The sequence below is a fragment of the Schistocerca piceifrons genome, chromosome 4 (genome assembly GCF_021461385.2).
Source record: "Schistocerca piceifrons isolate TAMUIC-IGC-003096 chromosome 4, iqSchPice1.1, whole genome shotgun sequence".
NCBI classification, from domain to species: Eukaryota; Metazoa; Arthropoda; class Insecta; order Orthoptera; family Acrididae; genus Schistocerca; species Schistocerca piceifrons.
In genome coordinates, this window is record NC_060141.1 from 474,731,280 (window position 1) to 474,756,741 (window position 25,462).

The 25,462-nt window shown below is 44.0% G+C and overlaps 1 protein-coding gene across 1 annotated transcript in view; it reads right to left on the bottom strand.

Moving 5' to 3' along the window:
- Nucleotides 1–25,462, bottom strand: part of LOC124795926 (fibulin-2-like) — a 115,647-nt gene that overhangs the window by 72,709 nt on the left and 17,476 nt on the right. The window contains exon 3 of the mRNA XM_047260007.1: nt 9,676–9,816. Within this exon, the coding sequence (XP_047115963.1) occupies nt 9,676–9,816 (141 nt within the window). The remainder of the gene's footprint in view (nt 1–9,675; nt 9,817–25,462) is intronic.

Consider the following 25,462-nt stretch of genomic DNA (forward strand, 5'->3'; position numbering starts at 1 on the left):
TCCAATATGAATTTTGCTTTCGTCATAAATATACTTTATAACTGTCAGTTCCTACATTCCACTCCACTATGTAGGTCTACAGCAGGTCGTACAATACACTGAAAATTCTCTGTTCAACAGTTTTAATTATTAATTGTGACAATGATAATAATTTATACTATAAAACCACAGCAAGTGTGTTTAAAAATCTTAATAAATTAGAAACAGTATACAACGAAAATAAGTAATGAAACTGAAAAGAAAGATAAATGTATTACATTGCTTCGAATGTGGATTTCTCATAGTTGCCTACCTTCGCATGTCTTCGAGTTTTCCTGCGCATAGCGGGATATGATCTTCACTTAACAAATATGGACCGTTTGTATTCTCTACTGTAAATAGCCCGCGGTCAGTGTGTGGTTCTTTCTGTTTCGTACCAACGCAACTCCTTACGGAATCCATAAGTAATGTATCTGATTATACCCATTTTAGATTAAAGATTTTAATATTGTAATTATAATTAGTAGTCTAGTTATTGCGCGACTCACCGAACAATTGAATAGCCACAATTCTTTGTAGATGAACATATCTTCCCATTACTTGATACTAACGTAATATTTTTCTCCCCCGCTAGCAGTTAGCCGTTTTCTTCAAAAGGCATCTTTCATTTCTATCATAAGATCTTAGATTCCTGTTTCCATTGCTTCCTGTGTGTATTTTTCCCATCTTAATGCTGGGGATCTTCTCCGTCTTCTTCCGAGCGGCTGCCAATTTAAAACCTTCCTTGGTCACGTATGGTTCTCCGCACTTACCCATACCTCTCAAGCGATCTGTTCTCCGAAGTTTTTGTTATGGAATACGTTATCTGCATTAGCATGCATATTTCCCGTTTCGTAACCTATCTTACCTGGTTAACTGCAGAAATTTTCTCCCACAGTCCATTTGCTCTGTTCTAATTTTCACGCTATTTTTTCTTGTATGAGACCACATATCAGCTCCTTTTAGAACCATATTCTCCACCACACTGTGAAATATCATTTTAGTATTGTCTTGCCGAATATTATTATTTCATATTATCCTGTTCAAAGCTCTCTTTCGCTTCTACAGAATATTATTTACCCTCTCTCTGCGTCAATTTTTACCAAATCCTGTCCCTTACACATAGAATCCGCCTTGTCCAGATTTATTCCCAAATCCCATTTGCTATGCTCTTCTTTAACATTTCTCAGCATGTATTCCATAATCATCTTCATCTTGAGAATATGTTGCCTGGCCATCCCCAGAAGAAAAATGAAGAGCGTCGTCACCAATCTGATTCCCATACGTGAACACTTCCTGCAGCAGCCATTCAATGACTATTCCAGAAAAATAAACTACTGGCCATTAAAACTGCTACACCAAGAAGAAATGCAGATGATAAACAGGTATTCATTGGACAAATATATTATACTAAAACTGACATGTGATTACATTTTCACGCAATTTCGGTGCATAGATCCTGAGAAATCAGTACCCACAACAACCACCTCTGGCCGTAACAACAGCCTTGAGGCGCATGGGCATTGAGTCAAACAGAGTTCGGACGGCGTGTACAGGTACAGCTGCCCATGTAGCTTCAACACGATATCACAGCTCATCAAGAGTAGTGACTGGCGTATTGTGACGAGCCACTTGCTCGGCCACCATTGACCAGATGTTTTCAATTGGTGAGAGATCTGGAGAATGTGCTGGCTTGGGCAGCAGTCGAACATTTTCTGTATCTAGAAAGGCCCGTACAGGACCTGCAACATGCGGTCGTGCATTATCCTGCTGAAATGTAGGGTTTCGCAGGGATTGGATGAAGGGTAGAGCCACGAGTCGTAACACATCTGAAATGTAACGCCCACTGTTCAAAGTGCCGTCTTTGCGAACAAGAGGTGATCGAGACGTGTAACCAATGGTACCCCACACCATCATGCCAGGTAATACGCCAGTATGGTGGGGATGACAAATACACGCTTTCAATGTGCGTTCAGCGCGATGTCACCAAACACGGATGAGACCATCATGATGCTGTAAACGGAACCTGGATTCATCCGAAAAAAATGACGTTTTGCCATTCGTGCACCCAGGTTCGTCGTTGAGCACACCATCGCAGTCGCTCCTGTCTGTGATGCAGCGTCAAGGGCAACCGAAGCCATGGTCTCCGAGCTGATAGTGCATACTGCTGCAAACGTCGTCGAACTGCTCGTGCAGATGGTTGTTGTCTTGCAAACGTCTCCATCTGTTGACCCAGGAATCGAGACGTGGCTGCACTTCCCGTTACAGCCATGCGCATAAGATGCCTGTCATTTCGACTGCTAGTGATACGAGGCCGTTGGGATCCAGCACGGCGTTCCGTGTTACGCTCCTGAACCCACCGATTCCATATTCTGCTAACAGTCATTGGATATCGACCAACGCGAGCAGTAATGTCGCGATACGATAAACCGCAATTGCGATCGGAAACTTGATGGTATGCATTTTTCCTCCTTACACGAGGCATCACAACAACGCTTCACCAGGCAACGCCGGTGAACTGCTGTTTGTGTTTGAGAAATCGGATGGAAACTTTCCTCATGTCAGTACGTTGTAGGTGTCGCCACCGGCGCCAACCTTGTGTGACTGCTCTGAAAAGCTAATCATTTGCATATCACAGCATCTTCTTCCTGTCGGTTAAATTTCGCGTCTGTAGCGCGTTATATTCGTGGTGTAGCAATTTTAATGGCCAGTAGTGTATTAAACAGAACAGATGACAATCCGCAACCTTGTTTTAGACCTTTATCAACGAAAATATTTCAGGTGCTCTTGTTTCCTATATTCGTCATTATTTTTGTGTTCTTGTGTAACTTTTTAACCAGGTTAATCCATTTTTCTCTCGCATAGGTCATTTTCATTATTTCTCATAATTATATTCTAGGAACATTGTCATACGAGTTCTGCGGGCCCAGAAAGGTCATTTCCATATCTACATCTACATACATACTCCGCAAACCACCGTATGGTGCGTTGTGGAGGACAAGCTGTACAAGTACTAAGCATTTCGGTTTGTGTTGGCTCTGAGCACCATGGGACTTAACATCTGAGGTCATCAGTCCCCTAGAACTTAGAACTACATAAACCTAACTAACCTAAGGACTTCACACACATCCATGCCCGAGGCAGGATTCGAACCTGCGACCGTAGCGGTCGCGCGGTTCCAGACTGAAGCGCCTAGAACGGCTCGGCGACAACGGCCGGCTCCGTTTCTGTTCCAATCGCAAACAGAGTGAGATAAAACCATTGTTACGTGGCTTCATGCAAGTCCTAATTTCTGTTATCTTCTTGATGCTTCCGCAAAATTTACGTTGGCACTAGAATCGTTGTGCAGTCAGCATCAAATACCGGTTCTCTAAATTTTGTCAGTAGAGTTCCTCGAAATGAAAGCCGCCTTTGATCCAGACATTCCCATTTCAGTTCCCAAAGAATCTCCATAATATCTAGCTATTAAGTAAACATACTGATAAAAAATCTAGGACCTCGTCTCTGAAGTACTTCGATATCTTCCGTTAATACGATCTGGTGAGGTTCTCAGACGCCCGAGCAGTACTTAAGAATTGGTCGCCCTAGTGTTATACAGGGTGTTACAAAAAGGTACTGCCAAACTTTCAGAAAACATTCCTCACACACAAATAAAGAAAAGATGTTATGTGGACATGTGTCCGGAAACGCTTAATTTCCATGTTAGAGCTCATTTTAGTTTCTTCCACCTACGCTCAATGGAACACGTTATCATGATTTCATACGGGATACTCTACCTGTGCTGCTAGAACATGTGCCTTTACAAGTACGACACAAAATGTGGTTCATGCACGCTGGAGCTCCTGCACATTTCAGTCGAAGTGTTCGTACGCTTCTCAACAACAGATTCGCTGACCGATGGATTGGTAGAGGCGGACCAATTCCATGGCCTCCACGCTCTCCTGACCTCAACCCTTTTGACTTTCATTTATGGGGGCATTTGAAAGCTCTTGTCTACGCAACCCCGGTACCAAATGTAGAGACTCTTCGTGCTCGTATTGTGGACGGCTGTGATACAATACGCCATTCTCCAGGGCTGCATCAGCGCATCAGGGATTCCATGCGACATAGGGTGGATGCATGTATCCTCGCTAACGGAGGACATTTTGAACATTTTCTGTAACAAAGTGTTTAAAGTCACGCTGGTACGTTCTGTTGCTACGTGTTTCCATTCCATGATTAATGTGATTTGAAGAGAAGTAATAAAATGAGCTCTAATATGGAAAGTAAGCGTTTCCGGACACATGTCCACATAACATATTTTCTTTCTTTGTGTGTGAGGAATGTTTCCTGAAAGTTTGGCCGTACCTTTTTGTAACACCCTGTATAGGATGTCTCCTGTACATTTGAACCAGAAAGTCCTAAACTACTTCCAATAAACCATTCGCCTTCACCAGTAGAATGTTCGTTCCATTTGATATAGTTTTGCAATTTTACACCCAGATATTTAATCAACGTAGCTGTGTCGAGCAGCACACTACTAGTACTAATGCTGTCTTCAAACATTACGTGATTATTTTTCCCATTCATCTGCATTAATGTACACTTTTCCACATTTAGAGCTAGCTGTCACTCATCACGTCAATAGGAAATTTTCTGTAAATCAACTTCTATTCTCCTACACTCATTCAACGACAGCACCTTCTCGTACGACGCCGTATAATCCAGAAACAGCCGCAGACTAGTGCTGTCCCTGTCCGTAAAATTATTTACTTACATAATGAGTAATAGCGGTCCTATCACACTTGCCTATCACAGGTCCTTGTCTCTGAACAGCCGGCCGCTGTGGCCGAGCGGCTCTAAGCGCTTCAGTCCGGAACCGCGCTGCTGCTACGGTGGCAGATTCGAATCCTGCCTCGGGCATGGAAGTGTGTGATGCCCTTAGGTTAGTTAGGTTTAAGTAGATCTAAGTCTAGGGGACTGATGACCTCAGATGTTAAGTCCCATAGTGCTTAGAGCCATTTGAACCATCTGATGAACAGTTGGCGTCGAGAAGAATGGACTAGGCTCTGTTATTTAAGAAGTCTTTGAGCCACTCACTTGCCTGGGAGCTTATCCGTACGTTCGTACAGTATGCGGTCTGGCAGCGTGTCAAATGCTTTTGTTATATGTTACATTACTATTATTATTATTTATTAAAGTATTCGAAATTACATTACAGTAAGTAGGTAATGAACACCTCGTCTGTGAAAACCTCGTGATTACAGTCACCAGTAACTCCATCATAAAAGAGATTTGAAAATGCTTGGATTTCTCTAATCTATCAACTAGGCTTCTGCTATGCAAGGTGAACATTAATAAAGCCCACAACTGCAGGGACGGATTCCTGATTGGAAAAGGAAGAAAAAAGATCCTATGAAAATGTGTTTGGAAATGCATCATCGTCACGGTAGAAGGCGCTGACGAATGACAGTCACTCTGACGACGTACTGTGTATTTCTGGAGTGTTGCCGGCTGTGTAATTGACGCAGCATACTGTAAGGAGTAGAATGGTCCGGTGTTAATTTCAGGAGCAAGCCGAGATGGTGTTTATGTGTGGCCGAGCAAATGGAAACGGTCGAGAGGCAGCACGACTACACACAAACATGTACACTCACAGACAGCAAAAACCTCTTACAACATTTCAAGCCCTCTTTGGGCGTTTGTGTGATCTTGAGTCCATTCAGGCGGACGAACGTGCAAAGAGGTAGCGGACTGTGTGTACACCAGATTTGGAGGACTGGGCTCTACAGGATGTTGAGTCGAACCCCAAGCTCCAGGCAAGTGACCCACCAACATAGCGTAAGCCAAAGTACGATTATGTATACCCTACAAGACAACCGCTACTACCCCTACCACCTGCAACGCACACGGAACAGACGGTATATAGTCAGAGGTACTGTCATTCGTCAGCGCCATCTGCCGTGGCAACGATGCATTTCCGGGCTCATGTTCATGAGACCTTTTTTTATTCCATTTCGGGACAGGACCTCGTTTCTGCTGTTTTATTAATGTTCATCCTTTGCAGATGCACGTTATCTGAACCACTATTTTTAAGAAACCGTTTTTCCTTCTCCTGCAGAATTCAACAAAATGGAATTACGAGGTTTCCATTGCCTTCCATCGACATGCTACTATACAACGTACACAACACTTCACTGATGGCACAACGTTTTACACTACTAGGTGTCTGTGTGAGAGAATTCCTAAGGGACCAAACTGCTGAGGTCATGTGTCCCTAGACTTACACACTTAATCTAACTTATGCTAAGAACAACACAAACACCCATGCCCGAGGGAGGATTCGAACCACCGGAGGGAGTGGCCGCGCAATCCGTGACAGGGAGTCTCAGACCGAGCGGCTACTCCGCGCGGCTTTCCGCTACTTGTGGCGCAATGTTCAAGCATTTTCTAGCCGTGGCCATCTATCTCGTGTATCAGATCGCGACACTCAGTCTCTCACCACTGGAACTACTGGCGTCTATTCACACCGCCTCTCCCTATCACTTGAATCTTCCCTCTCACTCGTTTCCTCTACTCTGTCAACATTGCTCATGCCTGCGTTCCTGTCTCTGACGTCTACTGTGAACTTATTTTTATTTATTTATTGCCAAATTATAGACCTGTTACCTGATGTTTTGAAACAGGTCGTACATTTTACAATTTTCGCTTTCCATCTTCCTACAGTTTTCTTTTCTTTTGTTTTATCTACAACATTTACAAAGAATAATACTTTTCAGAATAACAATAATTTAAGATTGAAATACAAATAAAATTTTGTTGTTTTTTAGGGAATAATATAAAATGATAATATGATAGAAGAGAGATTTGTTAGTTCCGTCACCGATTGTGACTGACGGTGAATACCTCGGAATGGTTTCTTCGAGCTGTTGACCGCCAGTCATACACACACACACACACACACACACACACACACACACACACACAAATGGCAACTAGTAGAGAATTAGTATTGCTAATTCTATGTATTAGTAACCTTAAGCATTAACCTTAGGTGCTCATCCGTTTACAGCATTTGGTGATTTCTTGGCTAGATCGCGAGCACGTTATGCTTATTTACTGTCACATCTCGTCTTCCCCCTCCTGTTCCTCCTCATTGTCACTGTTTCCGCTGTCACTGTGGGTATCGCTGTCCACCCTCTGGAGATTGTTGTTACGTTGCGTACAGCCATGTCTCTTATGTCGTGCCCGCAGGTACTCTTCATGAGTTGCTTTTGAAATACTGTTTGTCAGTACGTTTAATTGTGCCCATTGTTCTTCGTCTCTCATTGCTGTGTATATCTACGTCTGTTTCTGTGTAGTCTAAGTGTAGCGTATGTATATTGTTCGCCTATTGCCCGCAGGAAAAGACAGTGTGTTCTGGGTGACCATCTTCACCGCATGTGCGCATAGGTGTCTGCCTCAGACTCACCCGGTTCAAGTACGTGGGATAAGATCCGTGTCCGGTTAAGAAATTACCATACCGCGGCTGGGATCGATATGTTTCATTCTCAACTACTTCCTTACGTCGGGAAGGAAGTCGAACAGTCTACTTCCCTTATCACAGCCCACTCATCTTGTCACGTATCCAAACGCCAACTTTTAAGGTGACGCATTGTCTCTATCGGCACACCAGTTATTGTGTGTACCTTATCTAGTCTCCCCATCTATAACCAGGATCTTGCAGCTCTATATTTGATCGTGATATCTAAGGGGGATATTCCGAGCACCACACACAGTACATCTACTGAGGTGGTACCGAATGCTCGAGACAGCCTAACTAGAACACTTCTCTGCCCTCGTCAGTCTGATGCTTTATTGGTGACCAGTTTCAGTTTAGTGCCCAAGTGCTAGCTGCGAAGCTAAGTACTGATTCGAAGAGCGCACGGTGGTATGTCCGTATAACTGGTAGAGGTTGTCTGTACTGTTTATTTTAGCCTCACCAGTTTGTGTAGTATTTTTTCTGCTTTGCCTGTAGTTAGCCTTATGTATTCGTGGAAATTCAATTTTTCATTAATGCATACCCAAGATAGCGCGTAACGTGTGCTCGTTCGGTGTTTGTGTCCCCAATTTTAACCGAAGGATTCCGTTGGAGTGATCCTTTCAGTAATGTGTATGTTGTTTTGTTTTCGCCTATCCTGAGTTTATTGTTTTGACACCATTGTGTAATAGTTTGTAGTATTCAACTGGCCTTCTGTTCTAACTGGGCTCTGTTGTTTGCAGTGACTACAACTAATAGGTCATCTGCGTAGGCGAAAATGCCGTCTGACCTGTCATCCCCGTCCAGAAGTTGTATGAGGGCTTCGATTGTTATGTCCCAGAAGATGAGGCCGCAGATCGACCCTTGAGGACAGCCTTTGGCGATTGTTCTAATTACTTTCCGGCTGTCCATATGCCATTCGACTGCTCTGTCTTTAGAGTAGTCTAGGAAACTGTTGTACAGTGATTGCGGTACCTCCAGATGTCTTAATCTCTGGAACATTGCCACCAGAGATTATCGAATGCCCCGGCAATGTCAATCATTATTGCCATGGCGTATTTCTGTGTTGTGGTGGTGGTAAGTTCCTATGGGGCCAAACAGCTGAGGTCATCGGTCCCTAGTCTTAGACACTACTTAATCTAAATTAAACTAACTTACGCTAAGGACAACACACACACCCATGCCCGAGGGAGGACTCGAACCTCCAACGGGGAAGGTCTCGCGAACCATGACAAGGCGCCCAAGACCGCGCGGCTACCTCGCGCGGCTTCCGTGTTGTAGTATTAGCTATGTGTAGGGCCTGGTTAATGGCATCATCTATCGATCTGCCAGATCTGAAAACAAATTGGTGTTGGCTCATACCCCTGAGAGATTTGTGTGTTTGCAAGGGGTGTTTATTAGCCATATTGGCCTGTAAGTCTTTGAATCTGAAGGATCCCGGTCCGCTGTGCTGTGGCCTTCTCCACCAGACATCACGGCGCCTAGAGTATCAGCAACCAAACTGATAGCCTGCAGCCGCGGGTTGCTCGCCTCGCAGGCACACCGAAGCACTACACAACCGGCAGGCAATATTGATGATAGGCCACAGCAACAACCACAACAACAACAACAACAACAACACAGCAAAGACACCAGGGGCCACCAGGGGCCACTAATGGCCCACAGGAACATAAGGAAGAGGTCACTGCAGATCCTGGAGCTATTTTCACGGGTCAAACCACGTGATGGAAAATAGTTCCGCTGTACTCATCCGCCGAAGCGCTATAAAGGCCGGCACTCGGCCGCACATCGGTAGTTCATCGACCGCCAGCAGACGTGGATAGCTGCCGCACCGGGAGCCCGGCTTGGATCTTCTCGCTGATCTCTGCATTAGGCTTGGTATATCGGAGAAGTCTCTGGCGGAGACTAGTAGGAATTTATTTCAGTTGTTTTCTGTATTATTCCTGTATGTAGTTGTGATTCGAAGACGGATCACTGTTTTGTGTCGGTGTTATACTTTGATAATTTGTTTTGGTTAATTGAACAGTCGTTCAGTAACTTTGTTAGGAACGGGGTGATCTGCAGTGCTAGTTTTCTCAGTGCTTCCGAGTGAATACCATCTGGTCGAGGTTGGTAGCTAGATACGCTGTTTGCAACAAACTAGAGGTGTGGGCACTGACCTGCGGACCGGCGGCAGCTGCCGTGCAGATAGTGGCTCCCGGGTCCGCAGCGACACACGCTGTCGTGGCACTCCACGCCCAGACCCAGGCGGCCGGCGCACTGCATGGCCGCCTCGCACCCCGTGCTGCTGTCCACCGAGGCTGCAACAAACACGAGAGCTTAGATTAACCCCGGAGTGCTTGCATAACCGGAGGTTACTTGTTCTCTGGGTCGTCAGTCTTCTGACTGGTCTGATACTGCCCTTCACGAATTCTTCACCTGTTGCATCATCTTCATCTCACAGTAGCACCCTACACCCTCAACTGTTGGATGTGTTCCAATCCGTCACACGCTAAAATCCCTTGTACTAACGTTCGTCCAGCAAATAACATGGAAACCCTATTCATTAATCAGCAAAAAGAAAACCCACGAATAAAACTACTAACACTAACTGTCCAAACGTGGGGATTACATCCTACCACAATCCTCCACTGTTATAAAACTTTGATCCGACCTGTCCTTTCCTATACTAATATCGCATGAGTGTCCACCCCACCAAAGTTGTATAAGTGCCTCAACATCCTTGAACGTCGTGCACATCGCCTCGCTAATTCCTCCACGCGGATCCTCTACCATCTCATAAAATTTCCACCCCTCATTTCCCCTATCAAACACCTCTGCATATCCTACACTATTCGCAAACTAGATTCCAAAAACCCCATTATTTCCCCTGAGATCACCAGTCCTGGTGTGCCACCGCGCCCCTACACACACTACACTTTCTACCCAGCGCAACTTCAGTCGACTTCCACTCCTAGACAATAAGATCTGCCCTGATATCTATCCTCCTTACCAGCTACAATTCTTCATATATCCAACTCCACATCTGGGCTCCCCCTCCCCTTCCTCCCTCTTCCCTAACCACCTTTACCTATCCCACTCCTTCTACCCTCAGCTCTATAGAGCACATTCTCTCTTCCATGAATCCTTTTCTCCCAATGGAAATCCTTCACCTGTTAGACGAAAGTGCATTGTTTAACTTTTTATCATTTCACATTATTTCTAAATAAGTCTTACTGTTTTTACGTAAAAGGAAACATAATACAATTTTTTACAGTTTTTAAAAATCATTGTAGATTTTTCACATTTTAATAATACTTATTTTTGTATTCTTTATATTTTTAAAACCTCTTGGCCGAAGAGAGGATGTTGTACTGCTAATAGCCCACCCCTGCCCATATGAGTCAAGAGGATGAAATTACCATAAAGAAAGCAATCTTTGTCGTCCCTTACAGTTTTTACCTTCTACAGTCCCTCTAGTACTGTGGGAGGTATATCTTCACGTTTTAACACAAAGCTTGCTACAGACTGTTAGGAAATTAAGTGAAAATAGCACTGCGAGAGTAAGAATTGGAGGTGAATAAGAGTCTGCAGCAGTGTGTGGGGTTTCTTCAGATGACCAGATTGTATTAACACAAAATGAATATGATCTGCGCTGGATGACTAATCCGACAAAGGATGGAAATGGATAGGAATATCTGAGACGACATCCAACAAAAACAGCTGGTGTGGTTTGGCCATCTGAATAGGATGAACGTAGACAGTCTTAGAGACCTTCCGACGATATCTACTTGGTCATTTACATGCAGGGTGAATCAGAACTTCACCGACAAACTTTCAGAGATGAAAGATTAGACCAAAACAAAGAAGAGTCTCATAAACATATATAAACTGTATGCCTTAAGAGCTATAGGCATCTGTTCATCTTCGCTACTGTAAGACACATCTCTTCTACTGAACAAGTGCTCATACCTGTTATGGTGTACATTTTAGAGCCCATGATTTAATAGTCGCTTTTTTTCTTGTTTTGGTCCATACTACCACCTGTGAAAGTTTGTCTGCGGAGTTCTGGCTCACTCTTTATGTTGTGAAATTCTGGAAATTTGTGGTAAGGTCTCATTGGAACAAACTGCGGAGGTCATCGGTTCCTAAGCTTAAGCACAACTTAACCTAACTTAAACTAACTTACACTAAGGACAACACACACACACACACACACACACACACACACACACACACACACACACACCCATGCCCGAGGGAGGACTCGAACCTCCGACAGGGGGAGCCACGCGGGCCGTGCTAGGTGCCCCAGACCTCGCGGCTACCCCGCGCGGCTATGTTGTGAACACTAATGGCTCTGAAATACTTGCTTGGGGTACTACCGCAGTTGCTTTTGTCAAAAATTTGTCTTAACTTCCGTCTATCCTAAACTAAAGTTTGAGCTATTTTTACTATCCACTAGAGACTTCTTTACTGTTCGCTAAAACAGCTTTGTCACACACTTATTTTAGAATTTATACATCCTTTCCCTGCAGTGTTATTGATATTGTGAAAGTGCGGAAAACTGCAATAATTGTACCTCTTGAATGAGGTACAGGCTGGCCCCTCATATTTTTTAGACTGTCGCTCTTTTCCCTGAATAGATAGGTGAGTTTGTAGGAGAAGAACAGATACTTTGAGATGACTTGATGGAATAGCGATATGCGCATACGGGTAGCCGTAGTATCGCGTACACAAGGTATAAAAGGGCAGTGCATTGGCGGAGCTATCATTTGTACTGAGGTGAATCGTGTGAAAAGATTTCCAACATTGCTAAGGGCCGGCCGCGGTGGTCTAGCGGTTCTAGGCGCTCGGTCTGGAACCGCGCGACTGCTACAGTCGCAGGTTCGAATCCTGCCTCGGGCATGGATGTGTGTGATGTCCTTAGGTTGGTTAGGTTTAAGTAGTTCTAAGTTCTAGGGGACTGATGACCACAGATGTTAAGTCCCATAGTGCTCAGAGCCAGAGCCACTGCTAAGGCCGCACGTTGGGAAGTAACAGACTCTGAACGCGGGATGATGGTTGGAGCTAGAAGCATGGGACACTTCATTTGTGAAATTTTCAGGGAATTCAATGTTCCGAGTTCCACATTGTAAAGAGTATGCCGAGAACACCAAATTTCAGGCTCTAACTCTTACCATGGACAACGCAGTGCCGACGGCCCTCACTTAACGACCGAGGACAGCAGCGTCTGCGTAGTCAGTGCTAAAAGGCAAGCAACACTATGTGAAGTAACCGCAGAACGCATCCGTTAGCGCAGGACTGCGAAATTTGACGTTAACGGACTATGGTAGCGGACGATCGAAGCGAGCTTTTCTAACAGCACGAAATTGCCTGTAGTGCCTCTCCAAGATTCCTGACCACATCGGTAGGTACCTACACGATTGGAAAATCCTGGCCTGGTCAGATGAGTCTAGATTTCAGTTCGTATGAGCTGATGGTACGTTTAGAGTGTGGCGCAGACCCCACGAAGCCATCGACCCAAGGTGCTAACAAGGCACAGTGCAAGTTGCTTATTGCTCTATTATTATGTGGGCTGTGTTTATATGAAATGGGCTGGGTTCTCTGGCCAAAATGAATCGATCATTGACTGTAAATGGTTATGTCCGTCTACTTGGAGATGGAGTTTTTTTATGGATGTCAATGCGCAGTGTCACCGGGCCTCAATCGTTCGCGATTGGTTTAAAGAACATTCTGGACAATTGGAACGCTTGATTTGGCCACCCAGATAACGAATCCCATCCAAAATTTACAAGACATACTCGAGAGGCCAGCCCGTCAACAAAATCCTGTACCGACAAAACTTTCGCAATTATGGACCGCTATAGAGGCAACCTGGGTCAATATTTCTATATGGGACTTCCAATGAGTTGTTGAGTCTATGCCACATAGTCGCTGGACTATGCCGGGCAAAAGGAGGTCCGACACGGTGTTAGCAGGTGTCCGACGACTTTTATCTCCTCAGTGTAAATTGTAATTGTTGACGTCAAGGTCTTCGGTGTCAGAGACAGTATCCCAGTTTAAGAGATTAGAAGCCGGAAGAGGCCGAAAAAAAAAGGGGTGGGAGGTAATCTCCGACCGTCGTGTAATTTTTGGAGCCAGTGGAGCACTGTAAACTAGCTGGTCATCCGCTATTACCATGGATAAGTGAGATTAACTGGAGGTTGTGGAGAGTTAATTCAATGCATCACACCGCGGATGTGAGTATGGATGTGTTCATATACTGAGTTAACTGACATAAAACTATGCAGCCACCGTACTTGGTATCCACTGAGCAAGTACATAGTGATGGTTTTATGGCGGGAGGCAGTTCGACATGGCAATAACTGTGGTATCTTTACAGACTACATAATTGGAGCCTGGTTTCGTGGGTTTGTTGTACACCAGATACATCAATGTTTTAGTTTTCCCGACCACTTAATCGTAGGTAGAAATCTAAGAGGATGTGGATGAAAGCCTGTCTCTTTGCGCATATCTGTCGATGTATCTGAGGATACCCGCAATCATAATTATTTTCCGGTTGAAAATTAAGGAACAGTGTCAGTATTTTAATGTCGCCTGCCTGTATTACATTCCTTCGACAGTAAAAACTTTTACTGTTATAAATAACTGTTATGGCACATTAGGACGGAGTGGGACTACATTCACTTGAATAAGCATCGTCTCTGAGAGGGTAGGTGCGCTGTTGACATCTACCGTGGCTAAGGCTGGCGACATGCTCGTTTTCCTGATTTTCTGTACAATTACACGTGTGCAATTACAAGTGCATGCTATTTGTATCAGCAGGTGTCTTGTACCTGAGTTATTCCAGTTTCGTTTGCAGAAACAAACGTCAGATTTGCAATTACCGAAAGCTGCTACGGAGCTACCTGAAGGTTGTACTAAGACTTCTCATCCATTTGAAGTCTTTGCTTCATGATGTGACTCCTGTTTATCACATACGGCACAAATAATGTTCGGGGTAAAATCAGTGAATCTTTCAATAGTATGCAACACGTGATGCAACTTTTAATGCTACATCATTTTGTATTGTATTATATTGCAAGGAATTGGGGACCTCGAAACGACGGAGAGGCTTCGCCCCCCGCCAGAGCCCGCAGTGGTATACAATCCCACAGCAGGCTACAGCAGTCCAGTCACCCCACCGCCGCCCCATACCGAACCCAGGGTTATTGCGCGGTTCGGCCCCCAGTGGACTCCCCTGGGAACGTCTCACACAAGACGAGTGTAATCCCAATGTTTGCGTGGTAGAGTAGTTATGGTGTACGCGTACGTGGAGAAAGTGTTTGTGCAGCAATCGCCGACATAGTGTAACTGAGGCGGAATAAGGAGAACCAGCTCGCATTCGCCGAGGCAGATGGAAAACTGCTTTAAAAACCATCCACAGACTGGCCGTCACACCGGACCTGGACACAAATCCGCTCGGAAAGCAGTGCTTTAGACAGCATGGCTAACCGGGCGGGCGTACATCATTTTACTTTCCGATACTACGGAAATGTTCCGAAGAAAATTCACAAGATCAGTTTCAATAATTACGACAGAAAGTTGTAAAGTACGGATCGAATCAAGAATATGACTAGCTGTGGTATATTAAAACGTACCGTTTATCATCCTCTACGTTCGTAATTGGTGGAATATAAAATACGAGGTTTGACTTCGACAGACGAAAATTTAATCTGTAGCCAGCGCTATCATCACAGTTGTAGCGTGCAGAACAATTTTAAATTGAATTCAAGTCACGGTCCGGCACACAGTTTTGTTCAAAATGTGTGTGAAATCTTATGGGACTTAACTGCTAAGGTCATTAGTCCGGAAGCTTACACACTACTCAACCTAAATTATCCTAAGGACAAACACACACACGCACACACTCACACACACACACACACACACACACACACACACACACACACACACACACACACACACACACACACATGCTCGAGGGAGGACTCGAACCTCCGCCGGGACCAGTCGCACAGTCCATGACTGCAGCGCCTAAGACCGCTCGGCTAATCCCGCGCATTGGCCCACAGTTTTAATCTGCCAGGAAGTTTCACATCAGCGCACACTCCGCTGCAGAGTGAAAATCTCATTCTGGCCAATTTTAAATTATTTATAAAATTTTAAACGCGGATACGAATTAGAGTTGCCGATGCGGGTACAGAAATGAACATGCGGATACGAATCACACCTCTTTTATCCGTGCAGCCCTCTAGCTGCAGGCTTACAAGCTATTGGATAGATTAGCGGAGGTGGCTGCCCAGTGGCCTGTCAGTGATGAATGCAGAGGAGACCGACTGAAGTCACCAGCCAACACCGTGCTTTCAGGCACAAATAGGGGGAAAAATTCAAGAAAAATTTCCCGAAGGACTCATAAAAACAGAAGAAACTTAGCACGACACTTTTGTCTTCCACTGACTATCTTCTGCTAATTGAAAATGTCGTATACGTAGTTCACAGGAAAGATTGCGTTAGCTCAGCGTTATCAGATCACACGCACCTGTCTCTTAATCGCTTATCACGCACTGATGTCCAGTTCCACATATGTTATCAGAGCTCAGCTGATCGATAGTGGTCTGACTGTTGATATTCACTCAGCTCGAAATTCGCGATTGCTTGCAAATTATCTATTGTGAAATGACAATGTCTGATCATGCATGTTGCGAAACGCAAAATGACTCGATTCGATTTTCAACTTCGATTTATGTCTGATACCTTCCAATAAACGAGAAATAATATGTAGCCGATGACACATAACCTATCTACTGTACGGTTACTTTTGTTAAAAAGTATTCGCAACGTCTGACATCTGAGGAACCAAGAGACAACGTTCACACAGTCAGCATGTTTCACATGTCTAAGATCATGTACAGCGTGTCTCAGGAGCAACGGTCAGTATTGAGGGAAATGACAGCAACGATCATTCGAAGAAAAAAAATCTAGTAAGCATCGGCTCTAAAATACGTAGTTTAAGAGCTATGAGCACCTGTTCGTCTTCGGTAATGTGAAACAAATCTCTTCTACTGCAAGCTCTTTGCTTTTCACGTGTTAGGAGGTGATAATATGCATCTAAAAAAAAAGTAGAAAAAAAGACTCCAGTAAATATCGCCTCCGCCTCCCAAGTGCATACCTTAACTTCGCTACCGCGAAACACATATGTTCTACTGAACAAGTTGTCATAGCTCTTAACGTATTTTACAGCGCATTTTTACTTAAAATCTCTAGACGAAAGATCCGTACCCAAAGACAGGAAATTTGCACAGGTCACACCAATATTCGAGAAAGGCAGTAGGAGTAATCCACTAAATTACAAGCCCATATCGTTAACGTCAATATGCAGCAGGATTTTGGAACATATATTGTGTTCGAACATTATGAATTACCTCGAAGAAAACTGTCTATTGACACATAGCCAACATGGGTTTAGAAAACATCGTTCCTGTGAAACACAACTAGAACTTTATTCACATGAAGTGTTGAGTGCTATTGACAAGAGATTTCAGATCGATTCCGTACTTCTGGATTTCCGGAAGTCTTTTGACACTGTACCACACAAGCGGCTCGTAGTGAAATTGCGTGCTTATGGAATATCGTCTCAGTTATGTGACTGGATTTGTGATTTCCTGTCAGAGAGGTCACAGTTCGTAGTAATTGACGGAAAGTCATAGAGTAAAACAAAAGTGACTTCAGACGTTCCCCAAGGCAGTGTTATAGGCCCTTTGCTGTCCCTTATCTATATAAACGATTTGGGAGACAATCTGAGCAGCCGTCTTCGGTTGTTTGCAGATAACGCTGTCGTTTATCGATTAATAAAGTCATCAGAAGATCAAAACAAACTGCAAAACGATCTAGAAAAGATATCTGAATGGTGCGAAAAGTGGCAGTTGATCCTAAATAACGAAAAGTGAGGTCATCCACATGAGTGCTAAAAGGAACTAGTTACACTTCTATTACACGATAAATCAGTCTAATCTAAAAGCCGTAAATTCAACAAAATACCTAGGTACTACAATTATGAGCAACTTAATTGGAAGGCACACATAGAAAATGTTGTGGGGAAGGCTACTCAAGGACTGCGGTTTATTGGCGGGACACTTAGAAAATGTAACAGACCTACTAAGGAGACTGCCTATACCTGTCCGTCCTCTTATAGAATACTGCTGCGCGGAGTGGGATCCTTACCAGATAGGACTGACGGAGTACATCGAAAAAGTTCAAACAAGGTCAGCACGTTTTGTATTATCGCGAAATATGGGAGAGATACAGGATTTGGTCTGGACATCATTAAAAGAAAGGCGTTTTTCGTTTGCCACGGAATCTTCTCACGAAATTCCAATCAGCAACTTTCTCCTCTGAATGCGAAAATATTTTGTTGACACCGGTCTATGTAGGGAGGAACGATCACCACGATAAAATAAGGGAAATCAGAGCTCGTACGGAAAGATATAGGTGTTCATTCTTTTGCGCGCTATACGAGATTGGAATAATTGAGAATTGTGAAGGTGGTTCGATGAACCCTCTGCCAGGCACTTAAATGTGATTTGCAGAGTATCCATGTAGATATAGAATTAGAAGTAGATGTACTAGACATTTTTGGTTTTGGTTCATGCTACGTCCTTCCAACACACGGAAAGCAAAGAACTTGCAGTAGAAGAATTTGTTGCACAGTATTGAAGAAAAAATGCTCCTAGCTCATATGGTACTTGTTTTAAAGCCCGAATTTACTAGTCTTTTTTTTGCTTCTAATGATCGTTCCTGTCTCATTCCTGAAAATTGTCCGTCCATCCTGTGACACCCGTATTAATCATTGCAATGCGGCATAAGGATCTTTACAATCAGCTCTCAAACAAAAATCAAAACTTTTTCGTTCCTCATCGTTTTTTGACTTGTTTCGTGGGCGCGCCACGACTTCCTTTACTGTTCCGGCTTCTTCATCTCGGGAGTAGCGTTTGCATCCACCTGTCGCGTGTTGCGCAAACATAACCGAAATCTTGCGAAGTGAGAATTTCCAAAGCGTATGCGAGAGCATTCGTGCTACAAGTCAAGGTGTGTATCTTCTCGGAATCAGGTCAGAGCGAAAACTTTAAACTGGCCACTAGAGAGTGATTGCACTGCAAGCGTGAGTGGATTAGTGCAGACTCTCTTGTGTATCGTTCTTTTGTACTGAAAATTGTATACTAATATAGACTTGGTGGTAGTGATTTGTAGATAGAAATGACAATGAAGGAATTTATATTCAATGTTTGTTGCTTATTTGGTAGTTTAGTCTGACCAGGAACCTGAATTATCAGTTTCTTTATACACCTTTACAGATGAAGGACGATATAGGTCTCTCCAGGTAGGTCGATTTTACCTGGAATTCATCATGGGTGAGTGAACTTCTTGCGCTAGTACACGGAAGGACAATAAAACGGATCGGTGCACAAAGTACTTAATTATTTGTTGGGTGTATTACTTAAGTTTTGCTTTCCAGTTTCTACCCGCCCAAGATCCTTCCAGTACCATGCAAGCTGTTTCTTACTGTCTTAACAGTGTTTTACAAATCCTTTCCTTGCCGATTCTGCGGGAAAACTCCTCGCTTCTTATCTGCCCATATAGTTTTCTGCATCCTTGTGTAGCACCACACCTCAAATGCTTCTATTACCTCCTTCTTCGGTTTTCTTCAAGCCCAGTATTCACTTCCATAGAGTACTGCGCTCTAGATGTATATTTCTACCTCAGATTAAGATGGACGATTAATACCAACAGACTTCTTTCGGCTGGGTATGTCCTCCTTGCCTTTATTTGGCCGCTGTTTACATCCTCATTGCTTCGCCCATCGTGATTTACTTTGCTTTGAAGGTAATAGTTCCTTCACTTCGTCTATGTTCAGTTTCACGCCACTCAGAAGTAATGGTGATAGCTTTCATCTGCACAGCGATACTTCGCAAGTCACCGTGCGCTGCGTGGTGGAGGGTACCCTGTAACACTACTAGTCATTTCCTGTCCAATTACGATCGCAAAACGAGTGAGGGAAGAAACGACTAACTATATTCCTCCCTATGAACCCTAAATCAGAGCAAACAGACGAAGAAACCAAAAGATTCCAATAACATTTCACTGTCGCCATAACACATTCAAGTTAAGTTAGCTTTAGAAAACTTTAACCGCAATTAGAAAATTTCAACGTTATCATGTCAGACAGGAGGCATTCAGTGTGCACCCCCTCCAATTCATTTTTTTAATAGGCGTTAAGTTATTTCTGAGAAAGAGGATTTACTATTCGTGTTCGAGGAAACTTTCACGTTGTGGCCTCAATCGATATAGAGGAAATATATACCTGGATGACCGATTAAGGGAGTCTGAACCCTATACACACCGGATGAAAGTCTGGCATCTTAACATTGAGTCACTTCTTTCAGTCTAACTTCGCTGAGTAACAAAACGAATGAATTACTCCGCAAAGAGTCAGCGGAGAGCAAGGGTTAATTGTAACAAAACAGCAAACAATCCAGACGAACCTCTTAAAATCTAACGGTAGAATTCAGACTCCCAGGGTTGGCTAAACAATACTCGCGTTCGAACAGGCTCAAGGTTTCCCGATACACGGTAGCGTTCGATTCATGTCATGCTTTGACTTCGCACGGCGCAATTGCAAGGGATATGCAAGAAACTACGGACTAGCCAGAACGGTAGGCTATGGCTTTGCATTAAATTTAAAATTCGATAATTTTGTGCTTCTACCACTGCACAAACTCCTATTGCGGGCGAACTTATTTGCAACACAAGTTCTCATAGATTGCCGGTATGTATGAATATTTAAACAATTGTGTTGATTTTAATATTACGATAACAAAGACGAAAATATTCTCCAATACAGTAACACGCGACTGAAACCATTACAATGTTTTAAAGACTTGCCGAGTAGGTCACACATGAGCAATTCAGTCCCTGTCCACATATCAGAACAACAGATAAAAACGTCACCAGATTGAGGGAAAGCTCCAGAATTAGACAGATTCATGATAGAAATCTTTCATTTACTTGTTAATTGCCGTTGTTACACAAGACCTGCACACTAAAAGACATTTCAGCCCTGTTTCACAGTAATTTTTAATATTAAACTCAATAGTGGATTAAAAACGCTAAGGCAGGTCGTTCTTATAGTATCAGCGAAAGCCATTAGATCGCAGGCCGATCAAGAGATCGAAGAGAACCCGTACTTTCCCAAACTGTGACGTAAACTGTTGGAACCATGAGTCGTGCTCAAACACAGCCCTACAGACGCACCTTGTTTTTGTTAATTAACGAACATTATGTCACTGGAAAATCGATAAGGCGCAACACAGGAAAGTATGAGGACCTGACCGTGACAGCAGTAAATTACAGTGAGAAGATTGTAGAGGTCTGTTACTCTGATGTACCACCATCAATATCTATGGGAGTCAGAATGAACCTAGAAGTTCGTGCGAACAAATTCGAAAGTGTCAGCATATACATTCTTTTGACTATTGTTATTAACTGGATTTTTTACATATCAGCATAATAAGGCTCCCGTGATTCGAAGAAAATCAGGTGGATTTTTTGCTCAGGTGTATGGAAATCCCCTGTTGAACCTCGTAGAACACATGTAGCTTGAGGCAGAGAGTTTTTTGTCTGCCAAATTATTCAGCCCAAAAATCTCGCAGCATATATTCACCGTCCTGCAGACTGGATGAAAACAAGGAGTTTACTGGAAAACCTTCCTCAAAAGGTTAAACGTTCTGCTAAAGTAAATGCTTGTGTCTTCGCCGGTTTGCGATGAAGAAGCGAAAATACTGAATTTACCTCCGGAAGGAGTTCAAATGGTTCAAATGTCTCTGAACACAATGGGACTTAACAGCTGAGGTCATCAGTCCCCTACAACTTAGAACTACTTAAACCTAACTAACCTAAGGACACCACACAATCCATGCCCGAGGCAGGATTCGAACCTGCGACCGTATCGGTAGCGCGGTTCCAGACAGAAGCGCCTAGAACCGCTTGGCCACTCCGGCCGGCCTGGAAGGAGTCATAAACTGTATGAGAATACAATATTTCTGAGAATCTGACGAAGTTTCGAAGGAAAAATTCATCGAATCTGTTGCCGGTTATCTTCAGGATAAGTATGAGAGACTGATACCGTAACTGGAGAAGATTTCGTTGTAGTGTTAGTCGAACAAAGCGCTCGACTGGCACGACACACGCCAGCCATAAAGCCTTTGGCCTGTTCCGTACAATAAATCTGACAGCGAGGTAGACAATTTATTGCTTGCGAAGCTTTTAGTCGCATGCCGTATACAGTCTCACTACATCGGATCTACTGTGGTTGTGAAGTTCTGTTGGTTTACGACTGGACAGTTATTGTTAAGTTTACAACAGACTAGGCTTCAGTTTATAATCTGTGTTGGCTACCATTGTTCGCTCTTGACAACCTTGCACGAATTGGACTTGTGATTGATCACCGTGCAGGTGCTTACTTCAGTCACGTAAGAAAGTCACTAGTGTAATATCCGGTGTATTACTAAATTTAGTTGAATGACTGACATATTTTAAGTAAACAGCAACGTGCTTCTAAAAATATTTTGCTACATGAAGGAGTCAATTCTCGTCAGGCCATGCAAGCCTCCTCTGATAACGTCTTACGAAAGCATATTTAGCTGGTCATTATGAGAGATGTTTTTTTTCTTTTTCTTCTCTCTTTTCTTGTGCTTCATTTTGCTTGTACGTGTATCTTTGATGGTCTAGAATTTTGTTTTTTGTTCTGTAGTATGAAATATTACTATATTTTGCTTTATTGGTCTTACTACAATAGTCTCTTTTAACTGTGTTTCACTTCCCTCGTCATGCTTATGCGTAATGTGCTGTGTAAAACCAAATGTAATATGCAGCACTGTTATATGAACCGTGATGCGAGAGCGATATCGATACCTGCAGTTGCAGTCGAACAGTAGAGACAGAATGTGTGTGGTGTCGTGGCGTAGGCACCGTTTATGTTGTGCAAAGATGGTTGACAGAATCACACGAAAATTCATGGCCGCCTTCTTATTTTGCGGTCACAGATTAAACTAAACTTCAGGGTGGACGCTGTGGACCAAAACGTTAGACTGTGTGAGTGGTGTGAGTTTCGTGGAGTACTATAAACAGCAGTGATAATGCTTGCGCGAATCTACTGTCACTTGTCCTGTGAGAACTGAACTCTTTGCAGAAAACCGAACTGCACGAACTAATGTAGGTACCTTGAACTTATTACCTCGTGTGCAACTTAATGAGTCGCCGCAAGCATTGACACGTTGAATGTACTGTGGAGATTTGCAGACTGTGACGTGTGGCATTGTTTTCGTCAGAACTGTAAATTCGCTATCGTGATTGCTAAAAATATACAGACTGTAATATAGCGATCAGCGGGTGGAATTGAATACTATGGTGTTTTAAAACCGTGTACGGAACGCTAGAAACAGCACATACGAAATTGGATCTATCACAACGATTACCTGTACGTGGGACCATCCTTTGACCACAGAGACGTAAAGGAGGATAATAACATTGAACGGTAGGGCCTGTACCAATCAAGAGGGTGTATCCCTGGCATTTCATAATGGAGCCATAATAATTATGCTGCCAGTACCAACGAGCTGTCGCTGACGTCAGGACACATCGTCTACAAAAAGTTAAGCTGCAACGCCAAGCGCTCACTCCCTGAAAAAGACACAAAGAATTTCGAATAGTGTTAAATGTAGCTTCTTCTTCTTTTGTGACAATCTTCTCTTCTTACAAGCTTTCTTTAGAACTAGATGTAACTTCAGTGAAGTGTATTATGTGTTTCGACATTGCTGACCTACCATTAACAGTAGTTATTGTAATTTTCTGCGCCTATCTTTGTCCTTTATTTTATTGTAGCTATTATTGCATGTGTTTCTACTTGTTCTTTTTGAGCCTGTGTTTTCATAAACGTGTGCAGAGTTTTTATTGGGCGCATGTACGTGTTTGTTGTGGTACGTGCTATACCGCGTAAATTGTGGCGTCCGCCGTTACTTTCCCGCCCCGAAAAATCATAGCAAAGCTGCTCGCTCGCTATTAGTGCAACGCACGCTAACGGCGGGATTTTTGATTTTGATAGTTGTCAACTACGTAAACAGTATTTACATTCTTTAAGACGTCGTATTAGGGCATTATCATTTCCAAATGCGAGTTATTCAGTTAGAAGTGAACAAAATTATAGCCATGTCATTAACCCTCCGTTGCTCGCGCGGATGACACTCGTCATCCACATGACTTTCCCGCTCAATTTTGTCTGACAGCGCTGGATTGAGTTCGCGCCATTTTCAGTACCTTTCTGTTAACTCTCCGGCTGTTAGCTCCAATCATTGTTGGTTTTCAGTTACGAAAGATACATTGTTTATGAAACATTATTATAGTCTGGAGGACAGTTTTCATCCGTGCGAGCTCTGCTGCCACAATCTGAAACGAAGTCCGTATTGCTTTATTGCTTTCCTAGATTCAATCACTCTTTTATGTGCGCAAATTTAGACGTACTGAAACTGAGTGCAGTTACCTTCCGTGTTACCTAGTATTTTCTTTATTTTTAGATTATGGAGGAGATGTCAAAGGCAAAATAACCTCGGACAGAATTTAGTAGAAATCCTAATGTATGGCTGGAATGGTTCAATGAGCTGAGTGATGAAGATGCCCACAGTGATAGCGCTGACTGAAAGACTGAGGATTGTGTTCACAAAAGCGGTCATGATTGAGGAACAGAACAAGAAGTGTCAGAAAATGATTAATATACACTCCTGGAAATTGAAATAAGAACACCGTGAATTCATTGTCCCAGGAAGGGGAAACTTTATTGACACATTCCTGGGGCCAGATACATCACATGATCACACTGACAGAACCACAGGCACATAGACACAGGCAACAGAGCATGCACAATGTCGGTACTAGTACAGTGTATATCCAACTTTCGCAGTAATGCAGGCTGCTATTCTCCCATGGAGACGATCGTAGAGATGCTGGATGTAGTCCTGTGGAACGGCTTGCCATGCCATTTCCACCTGGCGCCTCAGTTGGACTATCGTTCGTGCTGGACGTGCAGACCGCGTGAGACGACGCTTCATCCAGTCCCAAACATGCTCAATGGGGGACAGATCCGGAGATCTTGCTGGCCAGGGTAGTTGACTTACACCTTCTAGAGCACGTTGGGTGGCACGGGATACATGCGGACGTGCATTGTCCTGTTGGAACAGCAAGTTCCCTTGCCGGTCTAGGAATGGTAGAACGATGGGTTCGATGACGGTTTGGATGTACCGTGCACTATTCAGTGTCCCCTCGACGATCGCCAGTGGTGTACGGCCAGTGTAGGAGATCGCTCCCCACACCATGATGCCGGGTGTTGGCCCTGTGTGCCTCGGTCGTATGCAGTCCTGATTGTGGCGCTCACCTGCACGGCGCCAAACACGCATACGACCATCATTGGCACCAAGGCAGAAGCGACTCTCATCGCTGAAGACGACACGTCTCCATTCGTCCCTCCATTCACGCCTGTCGCGACACCACTGGAGGCGGGCTGCACGATGTTGGGGCGTGAGCGGAAGACGGCCTAACGGTGAGCGGGACCGTAGCCCAGCTTCATGGAGACGGTTGCGAATGGTCCTCGCCGATACCCCAGGAGCAACAGTGTCCCTAATTTGCTGGGAAGTGGCGGTGCGGTCCCCTACGGCACTGCGTAGGATCCTACGGTCTTGGCGTGCATCCGTGCGTCGCTGCGGTCCGGTCCCAGGTCGACGGGCACGTGCACCTTCCGCCGACCACTGGCGACAACATCGATGTACTGTGGAGACCTCACGCCCCACGTGTTGAGCAATTCGGCGGTACGTCCACCCGGCCTCCCGCATGCCCACTATACGCCCTAGCTCAAAGTCC